The 17,681-nt window shown below is 52.9% G+C and overlaps 2 protein-coding genes across 3 annotated transcripts; both read right to left on the bottom strand.

Moving 5' to 3' along the window:
* Window positions 1-787: 787 nt before the first annotated feature.
* CYC1 (cytochrome c1) lies at window positions 788-3,179 on the bottom strand. The gene is made up of 7 exons (XM_070382561.1): window positions 3,016-3,179; window positions 2,242-2,438; window positions 2,033-2,159; window positions 1,790-1,947; window positions 1,544-1,704; window positions 1,192-1,292; window positions 788-1,090 (listed from the first exon to the last, which is right to left on the bottom strand). The coding sequence occupies exons 1-7, from the start codon at window positions 3,142-3,144 to the stop codon at window positions 986-988; spliced, it is 978 nt and encodes a 325-aa protein (XP_070238662.1). The 5' UTR covers window positions 3,145-3,179; the 3' UTR covers window positions 788-985.
* Window positions 3,180-13,305: 10,126 nt separating this feature from the next.
* Window positions 13,306-16,654, bottom strand: GPAA1 (glycosylphosphatidylinositol anchor attachment 1). 2 transcript variants are annotated; one of them, XM_005897852.3, is made up of 12 exons: window positions 16,459-16,653; window positions 16,056-16,235; window positions 15,859-15,970; window positions 15,544-15,691; window positions 15,363-15,464; window positions 15,079-15,275; window positions 14,810-15,006; window positions 14,558-14,711; window positions 14,312-14,395; window positions 13,968-14,158; window positions 13,717-13,887; window positions 13,306-13,616 (listed from the first exon to the last, which is right to left on the bottom strand). In XM_005897852.3, exons 1-12 carry the CDS (start codon window positions 16,530-16,532, stop codon window positions 13,373-13,375), a joined length of 1,854 nt encoding a protein of 617 aa, XP_005897914.2. In that variant the 5' UTR covers window positions 16,533-16,653; the 3' UTR covers window positions 13,306-13,372. The 2 variants fall into 2 exon arrangements, with proteins under 2 accessions (XP_005897914.2, XP_070238658.1); XM_070382557.1 differs by lacking the exon at window positions 16,056-16,235 and having other exon boundaries at window positions 16,459-16,654.
* Between the last annotated feature and the right edge of the window lie 1,027 nt (window positions 16,655-17,681).

Here is a 17,681-nt window from a genome sequence, read left to right as displayed (position 1 = left end):
GACTGCCAGGGGGGGCCATCCACTCAGAGATGGGGACCATTCTGTTTACAGCAAGCACCTCCAGCTGCCCAGCCAAGAGACCAGAAGCTCCTTCCACTGGCCTCTGCCTGCCTGTTTCTTGGCAGGGCTGAGAGCTGCCCGCCTCTCCCAGCCAGCCCCAGTCCTAGGATCAACTCCTGCAGCTCCTACTTGAGGCCAGCCTCTCCATGGTTGATATGCACCAGGGCCCCCTGCTGTCCTCAGGATGAAAGTCAAGTGGTTTTACTTGACTCTGATTACTGCAGCAGGGCTCAGGACCCCCTTTTCACCTGTGACCAAGTACTCGCCACTCTAATTAATGTTGCTATTTTCCAGTTCTCTGCTTCCTGTCCTATATTCAGTGCTGACTGGACTCTCAGCCAACAGTCCGTGCAGGGAAATCCTGACCACACTACACTGGGCACCCCCAGGAGCTCTCAGGGCAAGGGTCCCAGTCCCATCGTGTGTGTGTGTGTGTGTGTGTGTGTGTGTGTGTGTTTGTGCGCGTGCGCATGCACACACATGCATGCTAAGTTGCTTCAGTTGTGTCTGATTCTTGTGGCCCCATAGACTGTAGCCCGCCAGGCTCCTCTGTCCATGGGATTCTCCAGGCAAAAATACTGGAGTGGGTTGCCATGCCCTCCTACAGGGGATTTCCCCGACCCAGGGATTGAACCCTCATCTGGTGGGTCCTTTACCACTACCACCACTTGAGAAGCCCAGAGTCCCCTGCAAACTTATACTCCCATCACACAATAGTTCAGGTAGGTGTGTTGAGAAACTTAATTTATTTCCACAGTGGGCGCTGAACGATCTGGAACTGGAGCCCCAGCTCCTGCCCCTCCCCCTCTTGTCCCAGAGGAAGAGGGGCTTGGCCGGAGGGCTGCCTGAGACCTCAGCAGGCCCAGTGTGGCTCCCGGGCCTGAGGACCCTGAAGCTCAGGACAGCAAACAGACACCGGGTAGGGTCACTTGGGTGGCCGATAGGCCAGCTTTCGGCTCTTGAGGACTGACCACTTATGCCGCTTCATGGCGTAGACCAGGGGCAGAAGCAAGCCCATCATCAGCAGCATCTGGGGACGAGGCAGGCTCAGAGGAGGGAGGCAGAAAGAACCCCTGCTCAGCTCCCAGCCTGTCCCCAGGCCCACCGTGCCCCTCGGCCCAGTCCCTTCACCTTAAGCCCCATGCGTTTGCGATGGTCGTGTTCTGGTTCAGCTGCCCAGCGCAGGAAGGTACACACATCCTTGGCTACCTGGGACATGGTAGCTGGGGTGCCTGAGTCAAGGACAAGTGGTCTAAGGGCTGTCCGAGGGGGTCCCTGCCCAAAGCTTCAAAAGGGATGAGACCCAACCCTACCCCCAGTACACAGATGGTATGAATCTGACCATGGGTCATATGAATCTGACCCATGCTTCTCCATACACATACATAGTGCCCCAAACCAAGGAAGGGGCAAGGCCTCTTGGGGCAAGAAAACAGGGAAAGCAGAACCCAACTTGCCCATCCCCAGGGTGGGGGCCTCTCACCATCATCAAACTCCAAGACCTCATTGTAGATTGGAGGGGCCATGCCAATGGCCTGGCCAGGAAAATAAGGGTTGAAGTAGAGGCCTTCTCGCAGCGACACCCCAGTGGGCGGCTCACAGTAGCCGGTGAGCAAGGAAAAGACGTAGTCCTCACCACCGTGCCTGGGACCAGATTGGAGTGCCCTCAGCCTCTGGCCTGAGGTGGGCCTTCCTCACTCCCCACACCACCCTGCAGGCAGCCCCTTACCTAGCTCGCACGATGTAGCTGAGGTCAGGGGGCAGTGCTCCGTTGTTGGCTGCACGTGCAGCCTCGGGGTTGGGGTATGGTTTGGGGAAGTAGTCAGACAGCTTCCCTGGGCGCATGAACATCTCCCCATCTTCATTGGGGCCGTCCTGAACCTCCACCTGCCACCGAGAGACCCATCACAACCCTGCTGTCCAGCACAGCAGGAGCCCCAATACTTGGGTCCTTTGCATGCCCGGTGCCCACCTCCTCAGCCAGCGCCTTGGCTTCATCCTCTGTGTAGCACACGCCCACCAGGTGGCGGTAGGCCACATAGTCCATGCTGTGGCAGGAGGAGCACACCTGCTTGTACACCTGGAAACCCCTCCGGATGCTGGAGAGAGAGACAGGGTTAGGGGCGCCAAGGATTCCACCCCACCCGGTCCACCCATAAACTCCCCCAGCCAGCCACACACCTGGTGTGGTCCAGGGAGGAGAGGAGGCCACGGTGGGACCACGGATAGCTGGGAGGGTGCAGCTCCAGGTCACTAGCACTCACGGCAGAATGCAGAGCCACTGCCAGCCCTGCACCCCCTGCCGCCAGCATGCCCAGCGCTGACAGAATCACTTTCCGGCCCCGGGACAGGCCAGACTTCGACGACAACGACACTGCCTGCAAGAGTCCCGCTCAGCGCCTTTCAGAACACCACCCAGCCCTACCTGTGGATCTGACTCTCATGCACCCAACACCGGCCACCTCGCGCGCCACTGCCCTCCCCGCCGCGGACCCCTCGACCCGCTCTGTCCCCGAGGAGGAGATGTGAGGCGTGATCTTGGATCCTGGGCCGGGAATCAGGCCGAAGTGAGCAAGGGTGCGGGGACAGGCCAAGGTCACAAGCAGCTGCTGAGGTCAGGCTGAGGTCAGTTCAGGACGCGGGCCCAGTCTGGGAGGCCGGGGCCGGAGCGAGCCTCGGCGCGACCCCCAGGGAAGCCCCCGGTCCCGAGCCGGCGGCGAGCCCGCCCAGCAGCCCCCCACGCTCGGCATCAGGCCCTTGTGCTGCTCGGAGGAGTGGAGGCCAGCCCTGCTCCCAGGCGCCCAAGGTCAGCAGGCGGCGGGGGTCCGGCCGGGGCGGGGGCCCAGGTGCAGAGGCCGCTCCCGCGCTGCCAAAGCCCGCGCCGGGAGCCTCCCCGCGGTGACCTTCAGCGGGATGCGGGGCCGCGCGGCGGCCAGTTTCAGGGCCAGAGCTCACCTGGGGTGTCCGTAGTGGGAGCTGCCCGGGCCGCGCGCCACACAGCAGACCTCGGGCCCGCGCTCCCGGCAGCCCCGCGCCCCGCGGGCCCACCATCGCCCCGCGAAGCGTAGCCGCCGCCGCCGCCATCTTGGCCCTCTTCAGCGCGGCCACCGCTCCCGTCGGCCTCTGCGGCGGCAAAGGATAGTCAACCTCGCGATAGCCGGGAGGCGTGTGAGGAGGCGGGGCGAGGCGGGGCGGGGCGGGGGGTGAGCTCTGTCCTTCAGGGCCGCGCACCGCATCGCGGTGCTACTCCAGTCGTCGTGCAAGCCTGAGGTTGTGCAAGTCGGTGTTGTGTCTCTCTGTTGCCGTGACAACGCCCAACTTCCCGGTTACCCTAGTCCCGCGGCTGATCTCTCCAAGGCTCAGCTGTGCTGCGCGCCTACGCCTAGATGCCCCTAACCCGGAATCCACCGCTTTATTGCACGCTTTCGTCCAACAATATTTCCCGACTTGGAGCGGTGGAAGAACACCTTCATTGCAAAGAATTGCCATTATTTAACCAGTCTGATGGCCTCCTGTAAACCCCACTTGCCAAGCCTACTCAGCTTGTCCAGAGCTGTTAGCCTAACCCCCAAGACTGTTGAAGGCAATTCTGGCAAGTGTTGTAATTTCCCCGAGGCAATGGAGAACAACTGGTGCAAGTAATAGACTAACCAAAAAGTTTGAAAGGAAGAAAGGGGAATACAATGTCCACAGGGCGCTCAGACTGTGAAGAATCTGCCTGCAGTGCAGGAGACCTGGGTTTGAGACCTGGGTTTCATCCCTGGGTTGAGAAAATTCCCTGGAGGAGGGCATGGCAACCCACTCCGGTATTGCCTGGAGAATCCCCACAGACAGAGGATCCTGGCGGGCTATACATTCTATGGGGGTCGCAAAGAATCGGACACGACTGAGCGACTAAGCACAGCACAGCACAGCACGTATTTCCAGAATACAGAAAATCCCGAACATAAGTAGGACAGTGTATCTCATGAAAGACCAGAAAAAGCCCTAAGTGCTCACTTCTGGCTAACCTTGAGGCTCTGTGCACAGTTGAAGCCTAAAGCAGAGTTGTAAATTGCCTGGCTGAATTCTGAAGCATGTCCTACATGCACCCAGAGCCACTTAGAAAAAGATAGAGATTTATTGGTTATGAAATTAAAAGATACTTGCTCCTTGGAAGAAAAACTATGACAAACCTGGACAGTGTATTGAAAAGCAGAGACATCACTTGGCCAGCAAAGGTCTCTAGTAAAAGCTATGGTTTTTCCAGTAGTCATGTATGGATGTGAGAGTGGAACCATAAAGAAGGCTGAGCTCTGAAGAACTGATGCTTTAGAACTGTGGTACTGGAGAAGACTCTTGAGAGTATCCCTTGGACAGCAGGGAGATTGAATCAGTCCATCCTAAAGGAAATCAGTCCTGAATATTCATTGGAAGGACTGATGCTGAAGCTGAAGCACCAGTACTTTGGCCACCTGATGTGAACAGTCAATTAATTGGCAAAGACCCTGATACTTTGAAAGATTGAAGGCAGGAGGAGAAGGGGACAACAGAGGATAAAGGGGTTGGATGGTATCACGGATTCAATGGACATGAGTTTGAGCAAACTCTAAGAGACTGTGAAGGACAGGGAAGCCTGGTATGCTGCAGTCCATAGGGTCAAAAAGAGTCAGACATGACTGAGCAACTGAACAATTATTGGTTCCAGACACTTAAGGAAATTTCTGTCCAGTCATTTATCTGACCACTGAGCTAACCAGGTAGAGACTTTGCTGGCTACCCATGACAAATAGTAGACTTACTTGATAGAATTAGTTGAGAAAAGTCACTATACCAATACAACTACCACAGCAGCAACAGTAACAAAACTTGGAATCTAATGTCCAGAATTTCCACTTTGTATCATTAAATCCAGTCAGTCCTAAAGGAAATCAACCCTGAATATTCATTGGAAGGACTGATGCTGAAGCTGAAGCTCCAGTACTCTGGCCATCTGATGCAAAGAGCCAACTCATTGGAAAAGACCCTGATGCTGGGAAAGATTGAAGGCAGGAGGAGAAGGGGGCGACACAGGATGAGATGGTTGGATGGCATCACCAGCTCAGTGGACATGAGTTTGAGCAAACTCCAGGAGATAGTGAAAGACAGGGAAGCCTGGCATGCTGCAGTGCATGAGATCTCAAAGAGTTGGACACGACTGAGTGACTGAACAACCACAACAACAAATCATTTAAAATGTCTAGCTTTCAACAAAAAATTATGTGACATCTAAAGAAAGGAGAGGGTCTGGCCTATAAATGGGAATAAAAAGAACCAATCAATAGGAACTACTCCTGGGGAAATTTAGCTAAATATAATTTAAAGAAGGAGGGGCTAAATATGATATATACATACCACTACATATAAAATAGATAACTAATGAGGACTTTCTGTATAGCACAGGTAACTCTACTCAATACTCTGTAATGAGTCACATGGGAAAAGATCTAAAAGAGGGGATGTATGTGTATGTATAACTTTCATTTTGCTGTATAGCAGAAACTAACACAACATTGTAAATAAACTATACTCCACTAAAAGTAAAAATCTTTTAATAAAAAATTGAATTAAAAAGTATGTTCAATGAGCCATAATATCTAAAAAACTAGAGGAAAGTATAATAATGTCTCATGAAATAGAGAATGTCAATAAAAAGAAATCACAAAGAGAATCCAAATAGAAATGATGGAGTTGAAATGTACAACAATGGAAATGAAACATTTTACTGAAGGGCTCTACTGCAGGTTTGAGTAAGTAGATGAAAGAATTAGCGAACTTGAAGTTAGGTCAATTGAGATCGTCTGATCTGCAAAACAAACCAAAAAAAAAGGAGTAAAAATTAACAGAGCCTCAGCGACCTGTGGGACATCACTAAGCATACCAACCTATACAAAATTCTCAGGAGCAAAGGAGAAATAAAGTAAGGGACAAAAACAATATTTAAAGAAATTGTGACTGAAAACTTTCCAAATTTGACTGAAACAAACAAACATGTATGTATTCTACACATACAGGAAGTTAAAGAACCCCAAGTAGGATGAAGTACACCTGTACACATCATAAATTGTTAAAAAGGAAAAAAAAAAAAAAAACCTAAAAAAAAACCAGCAAGAGAGAAGTAACTCATCACATACAAGTAGTCCTCAATAAAATTAACAGAAAATCTCATACCAGAAACCATGGAGGCCAGAACGTGGTGGTATGAGTTGGTTCAAGTGCTGAAAGAATAAACCAGGTAAATCTGCCAACCAAGAATTCTATATCTGGCAAAACCATCTCTCAAAAAAAAAAAAAAAAAAAGGGCAATTAAGACGTTTCCAGATAAACTGAGAGTTTGTCACAAACACTCTGCCCTCCAAGAAATACCAAATGGAGTCCTTAGGCTGAAATGAAAGAACACTAGACGATAACACAGATCCACATGAGAAAATAAAAGCACCAGCACAGGCAACTACATAGACAAGTACAAATGCTTTTTGTAACTTTTTTCTATCTGATTTAAAAACTCCTGCAGAGAAGGCAACGGCACCCCGCTCCAGTACTCTTGCCTGGCAAATCCCATGGACGGAGGAGCCTGGTGGGCTACAGTCCCTGGGGTCACTAAGAGTCGGACACGACTGAGCGACTTCACTTTCACTTTTCACTTTCATGCATTGGAGAAGGAAATGACAACCCACTCCAGTGTTCTTGCCTGGAGAATCCCAGTGACGGGGGAGCCTGGTGGGCTGCCATCTCTGGGATCGCACAGAGTAGGACATAACGGAAGCAACTTAGCAGCAGCAGCAGCATAAAGCAATAATTATAAATCTATGAGTATAAGGAATTCCTTGGTGGTCCAGTGGTTAGGCCTCTGCTTTCACTGTCAAGGGCCTAGGTTCAATCCCTGGTCAGGGAACTAAGATCCCACAAGCAGCACAGTGTGACCAAAAAAAAAAAAAAACCCTATGTAGACAGATACACTATATGAGATGGAATCTATGGCAATAAATAAAGAAGGGGGAAACAGTTATATAGGAGAAACATTTTTTAACACAATTAAAATTAATTTAATGTTAATCTGAATCAGATTGTACAAATTAATATGTCAATTGTGATCCCAAATCCCAAATTACTAAGAAAATAAATAAAAAAATATAGTCAAAGAAATAACAAAGGAATTAAAATGGTACACTGTAAAATATCTAACCACACACACAAATACAATAATGAAGAAACTGAGGGAGAGAAAGACATAAGACACATAGAGAACAAATATCAAGATGGTGGTGGTTTAGTCGCTAAGTCACGTTTGGCTCTTGCAACACCAGGGACTGTAGCCTGCCAGGCTCCTCTGTCCATGGGATTCTCCAGGCAAGAATACTGGAGTGGGTTGCCATTTCCTTCTCCAGGGGATCTTCCCACCCAGGAATTGAACCCAGGTCTCCTGCACTTCAGGCAGATTCTTTACTGACTGAGCTATGAGGGAAGCCCAAATACCAAGACAGCAGATATAACTGTACTATATCATTAATTACGTTAAATGTAAATAGATTAAAGTCACCAATTAAAGGGTAGAGCTTAGAATAATGGATTTTTTAAAAGTCATGATCCAACTATACAATGCCTATAAGAAACACATTTTATATTCAAAGACACAAATAGTAAAAATTTGGAAAAATATACACCACATCAACAGTAACCAAAAGAGAGTTAGAGGGGCTATACTAATATCAGACAATATAAACTTTAAGACAGATGTTGATACTAGCATTAAAGAAGAACATTTTATAATGGAAAAAAAAAAGGTCAGTTCATCAAGATGACAGTTATAAAGATATATTAGACTAACAGAGCCCCAAAATACATGAAGCAAAACTGTACAGAATTGAAGGGAGAAACATAACATTTAACATAACAGTTGGGAGACTTCAGTACCCACTCCCAGTAATGGATGGAACAAATAGACAGATCATGAGCAAAGAAAAGAAAGATTTGACCAACACAGCAAGCCAAGCAGACCTAAACACATCCGTGTAACACCCCACCCAACAACAGGAGAGTACATATTCTTCCCAGGTGCACATGGAATGTTCTTTAGGATAGATCAATATGTTAGGCAATAAAACAAGTTTCAATAAATTTAAGGGTAGTAAAATCATAAAGTATGTTTTCTGACCACAACAGAATGAAATTAAAAATCAATAACAGAAGGAGAGTAGGGAAATTCACAATTATGTGAAAATTAAATAACATACTCCTAAAAAAAAAATCCAAAGAAGAAATCACAGAAAAACTTAGAAAATACTTTGAGATGAATGAAAACAAAAACACAACATATCAAAACTTAGCACCATCAAGAGAGGTGCTAAGAGGGAAATTTAGAATTCTAAATTACTGTTATTAGACTTTCCCAGTGGTACAGTGGATAAGAATCCACCTGCCAGTGCAGGGGACACAGGTTCGATCTCTGGTCTGGAGAGATCCCACATGCTCCGGGGCATCTAAGCCCATGCACCACAATTACTGAGCCAGTGCTTTAGAGCCCACAAGCCACAAATACGGAAAGCCTTTTAACCCTAACCCTAAGTGCTTGGTTACGATGGAAAAGGCATTAAATTTGTGGGTGGAAGACAGGAACAGAAAGTCAGATTCAGTGCTATCCAGAGTTTCAAGCATCCACTGGGAGTCCTGGAATGGATACCCCGCAGATAAGGGATCCTATTCATTCTTATCAATGTCCAGTTTCCAGAAACCCAGAGACAGAAAATAGGGTAAGGATAAAAGGGGAGCGGGGGTACAGTGTTACTTCTGTGTGCAATAAAAATGTTGTGAAGGCAGGAGTTGGTTGTGCAGGTCTTGGAGAGCAAGGTGAGGAGGCTTAATTTTATCCTGGATGCAAGGGGCATCCCTGGAAGGGAGGCAAAGTGGACCCCAGGTCCAGAATTGGGTGAGGGCACAGGGAGGAGGTGCATGCAGAGTAGGTGTTCAGGTTGGGAAGAGATGACTTAAAGGGGACCGTGGCACATCCAGGAGGCAGAGGTGACAGATGTGGCCTCAGAAGAGGGGCCTAGACAGGAGGCAGGACTTGAGTGTGGGCATGAAGGCAGCTGGAGCCTGGAAAGGACCCTAAGGCAGCCCAGAGCCCCCACCTTGAAGCCCCAGGTGGAATGGGGTGACTTGGCAAAGGGTCTGAGAAGAGCACAGAGCTAACCTGGGACAGCCAGCCAACCACAGGGTGTCTGCAGAAGGCCTGGCTGTGGGGAAGCTGCTGTGTGTCCTGAGGCGGGTCCTGCACCCTCGACCTCCCAGTCTTCACCCCGTATCCCCAGCCGTGAGCCCCGAGGATGGCAACGGGCCTGACCCCAGCTTCCTCCTGGACTTCCAGAAGGGATCCCTCTGATTCTTTTCTTCTTTCATTCAACAAACGCAGGTGTATATTCTACCTTTCCAGTCCTTGGCTCTGCTGGAAAAGAGGCAGAAAGTAAGACAAAGGCCCTGCCCCACAGAGCTCCTGTTCTGGGGCGTGGGAGGCAACGTGCAAAGGAATATCGAGTACTTATTACTAAGGCTGGTGATCAACACAACAGATACGCACAGTTGTAGATGCATACATACTTCTAGATGCTTCCAGCTGGCAACTGCCTGAGAGTTCCTGGGTGGCTCAGCAACAGACGCCTTGTAGGAACTGGACTGTAGTGTCAGAAAACTCCAAATAATGACTCAAACATGGTAGAGATTTGTTTCTCTTTCTTGCAAATGAAGCCTAGTTTAGCAGCCCAGGGTCTTGGAGGTCCAGGGAGTCCCCCTCTTGTCTCCTCCAACCCACAGAGTGGGCTGAAGCTTACATCTCTGACGTGCTTCATTCCATATCCCCAAGGATGGGAAAGAAGCAGCTGTTTGATGTCTGCATGGATTCACCCAAGGGATGGGCACAATAAGGACAGAAATGGTATGGACCTAACAGAAGCAGAAGATGTTAAGAAGAGGTGGCAAGAATACACAGAAGAACTGTACAAAAAAGATCTTCACGACCCAGATAATCACAATGCTGTGATCACCAACCTAGAGCCAGACATCCTAGAATGTGAAGTCAAGTGTGTCTTAGGAAGCATCATCACAAACAAAGCTAGTAGAGGTGATGGAATTCCAGTTGAGCTATTCCAAATCCTAAAAAATGATGCTGTGAAAGTGCTGCACTCCATATGCCAGCAAATTTGGAAAACTCAGCAGTGGCCACAGGACTGGAAAAGGTCAGTTCTCATTCCAAGCCCAAAGAAAGGCAATACCAAAGAATGCTCAAACTACCGCATAATTGTACTCATTTCACATGCTAGCAAAGTAATGCTCAAAATTCTCCAAGCCAGGCTTCAACAGTATGTGAACTGTGAACTTCCAGATGTTCAAGCTGGATTTTGAAAAGGCAGAGGAACCAGAGATCAAATTGCCAACATCCGCTGGATCATTGAAAAAGCAAGAGAGTTCCAGAAAAACATCTACTACTGCTTTATTGACTATGCCAAAGCCTTCGACTGTGTGGACCACAACAAACTCTGGAAAATTCTTCAAGAGATGGGAATACCAGACCACCTGATCTGCTTCTTGAGAAATCTGTATGCAGGTCAGGAAGCAGCAGTTAGAACTGGACATGGAACAACAGACTGGTTCCAAATAGGAAAAGGAGTACGTCAAGGCTGTATATTGTCACCCTGCTTATTTAAATTATATGCAGAGTACATCATGTGAAATTCTGGGCTGGGAGAAGCACAAGCTGGAATCAAGATTGCCGGGAGAAATATCAATAACCTCAGATATGCAGATGACACCACCCTTATGGCAGAAAGTGAAGAAGAACTAAAGAGCCCCTTGATGAAAGTGAAAGAGGGGAGTGAAAAAGTTGGCTTAAAACTCAACATTCAGAAAAGATCATGGCATCTGGTCCCATCACTTCATGGCAAATAGATGGGGAAATAATGGAAACAGTATCAGACTTTATTTTGGGGGGCTCCAAAATCACTGCAGATGGTGACCGCAGCCATGAAATTAAAAGACGCTTACTCCTTGGAAGAAAAGTTATGACCAACCTGGACAGCATATTCAAAAGGAGACATTACTTTGTCAACAAAGGTTCATCTAGTCAAAGCTATGGTTTTTCCAGTAGTCTCGTATGGATGTGTGAGTTGGACTATAAAGAAAGCTAAGCGCTGAAGAATTGATGCTTTTGAAGTGTGGTGACTCTTGAGAGTCCCTTGGGCTGCAAGAGATCCAACCAGTCCATCCTAAAGGAAATCAGTCCTGAATATTCATTGGAAGGACTGATGCTGAAGCTGAAACTCCAATACTTTGGCCACCTGATGCGAAGAACTGACTCATTTGAAAAGACCCTGCAGCTGGGAAAGATTGAAGGCAGGTGGAGAAGGGGATGAGAGAGGGAGATAATTGCATGGCATCACCGACTCAATGGACATGAGTTTGAGTAAACTCAGAGAGTTGGCGATGGACAGGGAGGCCTGGTGTGCTGCAGTCCATGGGGTCGCAAGAATCAGACATGACTGAGCGACTGAACTGAACCGGACTCACCCTTGAAGCTTCTGCTCAGGTCTAGGGGCCTCTGTAGTCACATGACCTCACCTAGCTGCACGTAGTCTGGGAGCGTCTTTACACATGGTGGCCTGTGCTCATGCCAAAATGAGGGTCCCGTGACTGAGGGTGAGGGATACCTTCAGAGTTAACCCTGTGGGACCACATACGCAGCCCTTGTACATCTCATCTGTATCTTGAGAGCCTGACATTTTCTTTCTTTATAAAACGTACAGCACACAAAGTGACATTAATGAAAATCAGTGCCAAAATCCAGTTCTGCAAAGCTAAGCTCAAACAGCAAATAGTTTCATGAAGTAACATATTTCCACAATTTGTGTTTTAAGTGACTGCCGAAGTCTAGTTAAAAGTGGCTGATCAAGGCTGAAGCCCGGTAGAATGCCGGTCTGCAGTCAACAGGGAGACCACAGCAGAGCCGAGATCTCTTCCACCTTGTAAGACAGGGAGCCCGCAGACCAATGGTGCCTGATCGACCAGGGGAGAGTCCTGAGAGAGGTAGCCTGGAGGCATTTCTAGGGGTGCGGGGGTGGGGGGTGGGCTGCAAGTCTTTGCCCAGCCTCAGGATCTGAAGTTTTTTCAACAGGGAAGTGACTAGAAGACACACAGGCCAAGGGCAGGCTGCAGTCACAGTGGTCTCCAACACCCTTGCTCCAGCCCATCCAGAACAATCTGGACCCAGGGTGCCCGTACCCTTCAATGCTGAGAAGTCCCAGAGTAAAGCCCTCCAGGTGCTGGCCCTCTCCCACGGTGGAGTCAGGGACCCCTAGGTGTTGAGGGAAGTCTCCCACAAGAAGAGGAGCCCCACCACAGAGGCAGGCCTGGGTGGGGGGTCTGGGGCCTGGAGCTTCCTCCTTGGGACGGTCCCAGGTCACCCCATTTCAGGATGTGGTGCTGCAGGAGAGTGTCCGGAGCTGGTGCGCTCCTTTCAGCACTGAGGCTTGCAGGACTGTACTGGGATCGCCACCCTGGCAAGGCACCTTGACTCTTGGCCTCATGTGGCCCTGGCATCACCAGATGGCCCACTTTGCCTTCCTCCCCCTCCCCAACAGGCACTGGACATCCTAGTCCCTCTCAGGAGGCTTGGCCCAGCCTGAGGCCTCTGTGCAGCCCTGCGTCAGTGCCCTGCCCCTCAGAACTCGGGTCGCCCCTGTCCTGGGCTGTTGCTCTGGGTGGAGCTGGGTGGGCTCAGCGGCTCCATCTCCATCCCATCTCTCGTGGGCACTCCCAGGAGGCCGGGAGAGGGGCTCCTCCTGCTGCACCCCAAGCCCACATCAAAGTTCTGGCCGACATTCCCCATACCCGGGGCCTCCTGTGTCCCCTTAGTTCCAGCACTGGAGATGGCGCCGTGGGGGTCTCTGGCGCCTCAGCTCCCATCAGGGCCCCAAGCGTTGCCCGCCATGCTTCCTCCTACTCAGCACTGGACCATGATGCACAGAGACCCCCGACGTTGGGAGAGTCCACTTGGGGCTGCAGTCAGGTCTGAGTGTCCACCCAGGCTCTCCACCCAAGGCTGGCACTGGGGCCCTCATTCCTGCCACACGGTAAGTGGACCAGAAGCAGCCGAGCAGGGTGCCAGGCCCTGCAAGCAGTTTCTCACCACAGGGCCTGTGGCCCCACATACACAGCAGACAGCGGGCCAGGAGCCCAAAGGACATCTGAAACAGAACTGTTTATTTCCTAGGAAGAAGAGAACGTGGGGAACTCCCAGCTGCCTCCGTCACTTCCAGAAGAGCACGTTCCAGAAGAGCAGCCAGCAGGGGTAGAGGCCCAGAGCCAGCAGTGGGAAGAGCAGGGCGCCGTAGGTGTGGTGCTCCAGCACGCCCTGGGCCAGCGTGGCCAGGAAGAGCTGCCAGCCCTCGGTCAGGGAGAGCGGTGCCTCCTGCAGCTCCCGCCACAGGAACAAGCTGCCCAGGAGTGTAGCTGCTGGGCTCGTCAGCACCAGCAGGGCAGCGTAGAGCGCCCTGGGGAGGAGCAGAGGCACCAGGCGGGGAGGAGGAACGTGTGAGGTAGAACCCATGGGGAGGGGTGCGGGCTCTGCAGTGGGGGCTGAGCAGCACGTACCGGGGCCCAGAGGGCTTGGTGATGGCAGCAGCGGGTACCATGCTGGCGGCCAGTAGGAAGCCCAGAGAGAAGTTGGTGAGGGTGATGCAGGCCAGTTGTAGTGCCAGGTAGATGAGGGCCACCAGCTTCAGCGCCATCCAGCCCCTGTCTGGGGCCTGTGTGCTCACCACCCTGCAAGGCAAGGGGCTCAGAGGCAGCCGCCTGCACGTCCAGGGTGCACCTGCCCACGACCACCCAGCCCAGCTCCTCACCGGTGGGTGTTGTGTGGCAGTGCCAGGCCAGCTGCATAGATGGCCAGCAGCGTCAGCACCACAGCCTCGGCCTCAGCCACGGGGAAGTGCTGGGTGGCCACGTGTTGACCCAGCACTGGTAGGATGTAGAGTGCCAGGCCCATGGCCTGGGAGACCAGCAAGGGTGCCACAAGCGAGGCCAGCCCCACACCCTGCAGGGCACATGGGCACTTGGAGACGGATCCTAGGACCAAGGGAGTCCCAAGGACCCTCCCCATTCCACTGCAGCTGAGACTGAACAGCAGCAGTAATTACCACCTGGGACCCTAAAAGCTCACCCCATTAGCAGCAGGGGGAACCATCACCTGTGTTAGAGGGTGGGGGGGATTCTCCCCAGCCTCCTCAGGACCCACTCCAGCCTCATGCAGCTGCATCCACAGTTCCAGAGCGTGGATGAGTTAAGGACTCTGATGAGAGGTGTAATGGGCTCTGCCCAGTGGGGGACCCAGGGCTCACTCCTACTCCCCTGCCCCAAGGATGGAGAGCTCTCCCCAGCCTAGAGTGGGGGGACCTGAAGCGAGCCACAAACAGACAGTGGAGGCAGAGGATATCTTGAGACCGAGGACCAGGAGCAAAAAACCGGCGGCCGGCATGTAGAGGCCAATGGAGACGAAGCGGGAGAGCGCGGGGAGCAGGTAGAAGAAGAAGGACTGGTGCAGGCGCTCCAGAAGATGGTTGAGCTTGCGGAACATGCCCTCCAGAGCCCTGTTGGGTGTGGGCCAGGGTCATAGACGGCCAGACCCCCAGGCACCCACTCACTACCCTGCCCCAAGCATGCAAAGGGGAGATCAGAAGCCACTTACTTGCCCACTGCCACCAGATCATACTTATACTGGCGGAAGCTATTGATGCCACGGAGGGTCAAGGCCTCCACGCGGTAGCGCAGGAAGAGGCCATGGGCACCGTGGGGGCGGCCGGAGGCCTGCTGCAGAACCATGAGCAGCAGCGTTTGTACACTCTGCAATGGCCCATCTATTGAGGTCCAGTCCTGGGGTTGCAGCTTAGAAGATTTGGGGACAAGTCAGATAGGCCCGACACACAGGTCCCATGCTACCCAGGCAGGTGGCCCTACCTTGCCCTGCAGCGTGCACAACAGCCCCCCTTTCTGGCAGAAGGTCTGGAAGAGGTTGAGCAGGTCCAGGTTGGGCAGCTGTCCATTGAGCCCCTCCACGGCCACGTCGAGGCTAGTGACCACATCGCTGCTCAGCTCCAGGGCCACAGCTGCCTGGATGGCCCCAGCCCGGCCCTGCAGGGGCGATGACTGCATACCTGTGGAAGCAGGTGAGTGAGCTGCCAACAAGTGACCAGTGAGGACAGTGGCCCTGGGAGGGGCCAGGGCCAGGCAAGAGCACCCACCAGTGATGTTGACGTCGTGGTAAGCTTCAAGCCAAGCCTCAGTGCCCAGGAGGTCGTGTTCCGTCACCAGGAAGATGATGTCTTTGGCCCAGTAAATCTGCCCTAGAGACCAGAAGCGGGTCAGCACGGTCTGAGGCGGTGGCCAAACCCTCTCTTGCCAGCAGGAGCCCCTGAGCCTCACCCCGGAAGTGGGCAGCAAGAGCCAGCATCAACCCGACAGCCTGGCTGTTGGTAGAGTCAGGGCCACAGGGCACGGTGAGCACCAGGGACTCCGTGCTGGCAGCGCGAGGTGCCCGGAGGATGCCATACACGTTGATGCCCGACACCATCTGCACGCAGTATTTGGGGGGGAGCCTCAGCACGACCGCACTCGAGGCGGCTGAGAGCCTCCCCTTCTAGTCCTAGAATGCCCACCAGTGACTGCTCTGGCCCCAGGACATCCCCCCGTCCCCTCAAGGTGCTTCACGGTTGCAGGCACACCCCTCCCCCACAATACATAGCGCTCGTGGGTCTCATCTGGAAAGGGCAGTTTCCGGGAGAAACTCTGCGTGTAGACCTCCAGCCCCACTGACCGCATCGTCCGCTCCAGCCAGGCCACTGGCAGAGCCCTGGAGACACAAAGAGAGCTTCTGAGCAGAGTTCACTGGCCTTGACTGACATTGCTTCTCCGATAACCATGGCTCTGCCGCTCACCCCGACTTCCTGCGGTGGGCAGCGAAGTCCCGGGCAAGGCTCCGGGCACGGTCTCCGCCCGCAAACTGCTCCTCCACCATGGTGGAGCCCATGGCGTTCTCCGACATGTAAGTGCGCTGGGTCAGCGGCGGGAAAGCCAGCGCCAGGAACCAAGCGATGCCCGCTACATAGCTCAGCACGCTGCGGGGAAAGGGACGGAGGGACCACTGGAGCGTTAGAGGCCCTGCCTCTCTGTCTCTGCACTGGGAATGGAGAGGGCATATCTGCGGGACCTGGACCGAGTCCCGGGACGCCTGACGGGAGAGCTGAGCCCCAAGCCTGAGGTCCCGACTGATCCCGGTGGGCGGGAGGGGACGGGCGCGAGCGGTCTGAGGGGCCTCTGCCCCCGGGGCCCCGCCCTCACCAGAGCGGCGCGTTGAGGCGCAGCACGAGACGGGCGAGGGCGCGCCGGCGCACCGGGTCCGACAGGAGGCCCATGGCAGAGCCGGGCGGCTCCGGGACGGCGCTCCAACTGCCAGTTACGGCGGCCGACCCCACGCGCCGCTCCTGTCAGACCCGGGCTCCGCGCCCGCCCGTACTTCCGGTCCCGACAGCTCTCGCGCCGCTGCGCATGCCCAGAGCAGAACCGCTGTGGAGGGAGCTAAGCCGGGTCTGCGTTCCCCAGCCCGTAGCCGGTCGAGAGGGGGCGGCCTCCAGGTAGGCTACCCGCAGTGTGCGGCACCGGAGGCAATGAAGACTACCGGCCGCCCGAGAAAGCTCGGCTTCAACTGGAATCAGAGAAGAGTGATGAATAGGGCAGCTGAGAGTAAAAGGGGAAGCGGCGATCAGAGCATAGACGCCAGATTTCTGAAGGTGCTCCCACTGGCACTGACCGGTCTGAGTGCCGTGGTAGGATGTGAGGGGGCTTCCGCGGACAGAGAAGCCAAGGCGTTGGCGGGTGGAATCAAGCATGTGCCCAGAACCAAAATCATTGGGGTCAGATGACCACAGGGAAGAAGGTGCATGATACTACTGGCCAAAGGATTTCAAAGGAGCTGGGGTGTGTTGAGTAGAAAGTGGGAAGCACCCCTGTCTGGGCCAGGAGGTGCCTGGGATATTAGAGAAGCAGCAGCCCCTTGGTTCAGGCTGCAGGGGCTGGTGGTCAGGGCTCAGGTCTGAGGTGGAAGAAGGGGGAGCCTGAAAGACGAAGGTGCAGTGGTGGGGCAGCAGGGACTGTCTGTATGACTTAGGGTCAGAACTGAGAAGACTCCAGGTGACATTATGTGTCTGTTGTACTTTTGTAGCCCAAGGTAAGTAGCAGGACAGGCCCAAAAGGCTCCTAAGGGGGCAAGAGACCCTTCAGTCCAAGCCACAATCCAGAGGATGTGGGACACGGCCCCCACATGACCATGGTGAATACCCAAAGCCACCCCTCAGGACTTGTGCTCAGGACTCTGGATGTGTTGGGATAAGAATGACAGACTCCATGGTCCTGGGGCGTGGCTCATTATACCAGGCTGTGTCTCACTGCCCAGCTGCCTCGAACCCTTCTTGGCCCAGGCTGCTCACTTCATTCAGGGACATCCCCCTTCTCCAGGGTGCTCACCTGAAGCACCCTGATGAGCAGGGTGAGCAGGACTGACTGCA

The sequence above is a fragment of the Bos mutus genome, chromosome 14, assembly GCF_027580195.1.
Source record: "Bos mutus isolate GX-2022 chromosome 14, NWIPB_WYAK_1.1, whole genome shotgun sequence".
NCBI lineage: Eukaryota > Metazoa > Chordata > Mammalia > Artiodactyla > Bovidae > Bos > Bos mutus.
The sequence above is the reverse complement of the archived record's forward strand: the minus strand, read 5'-3'. Positions and strand labels throughout refer to the sequence as shown.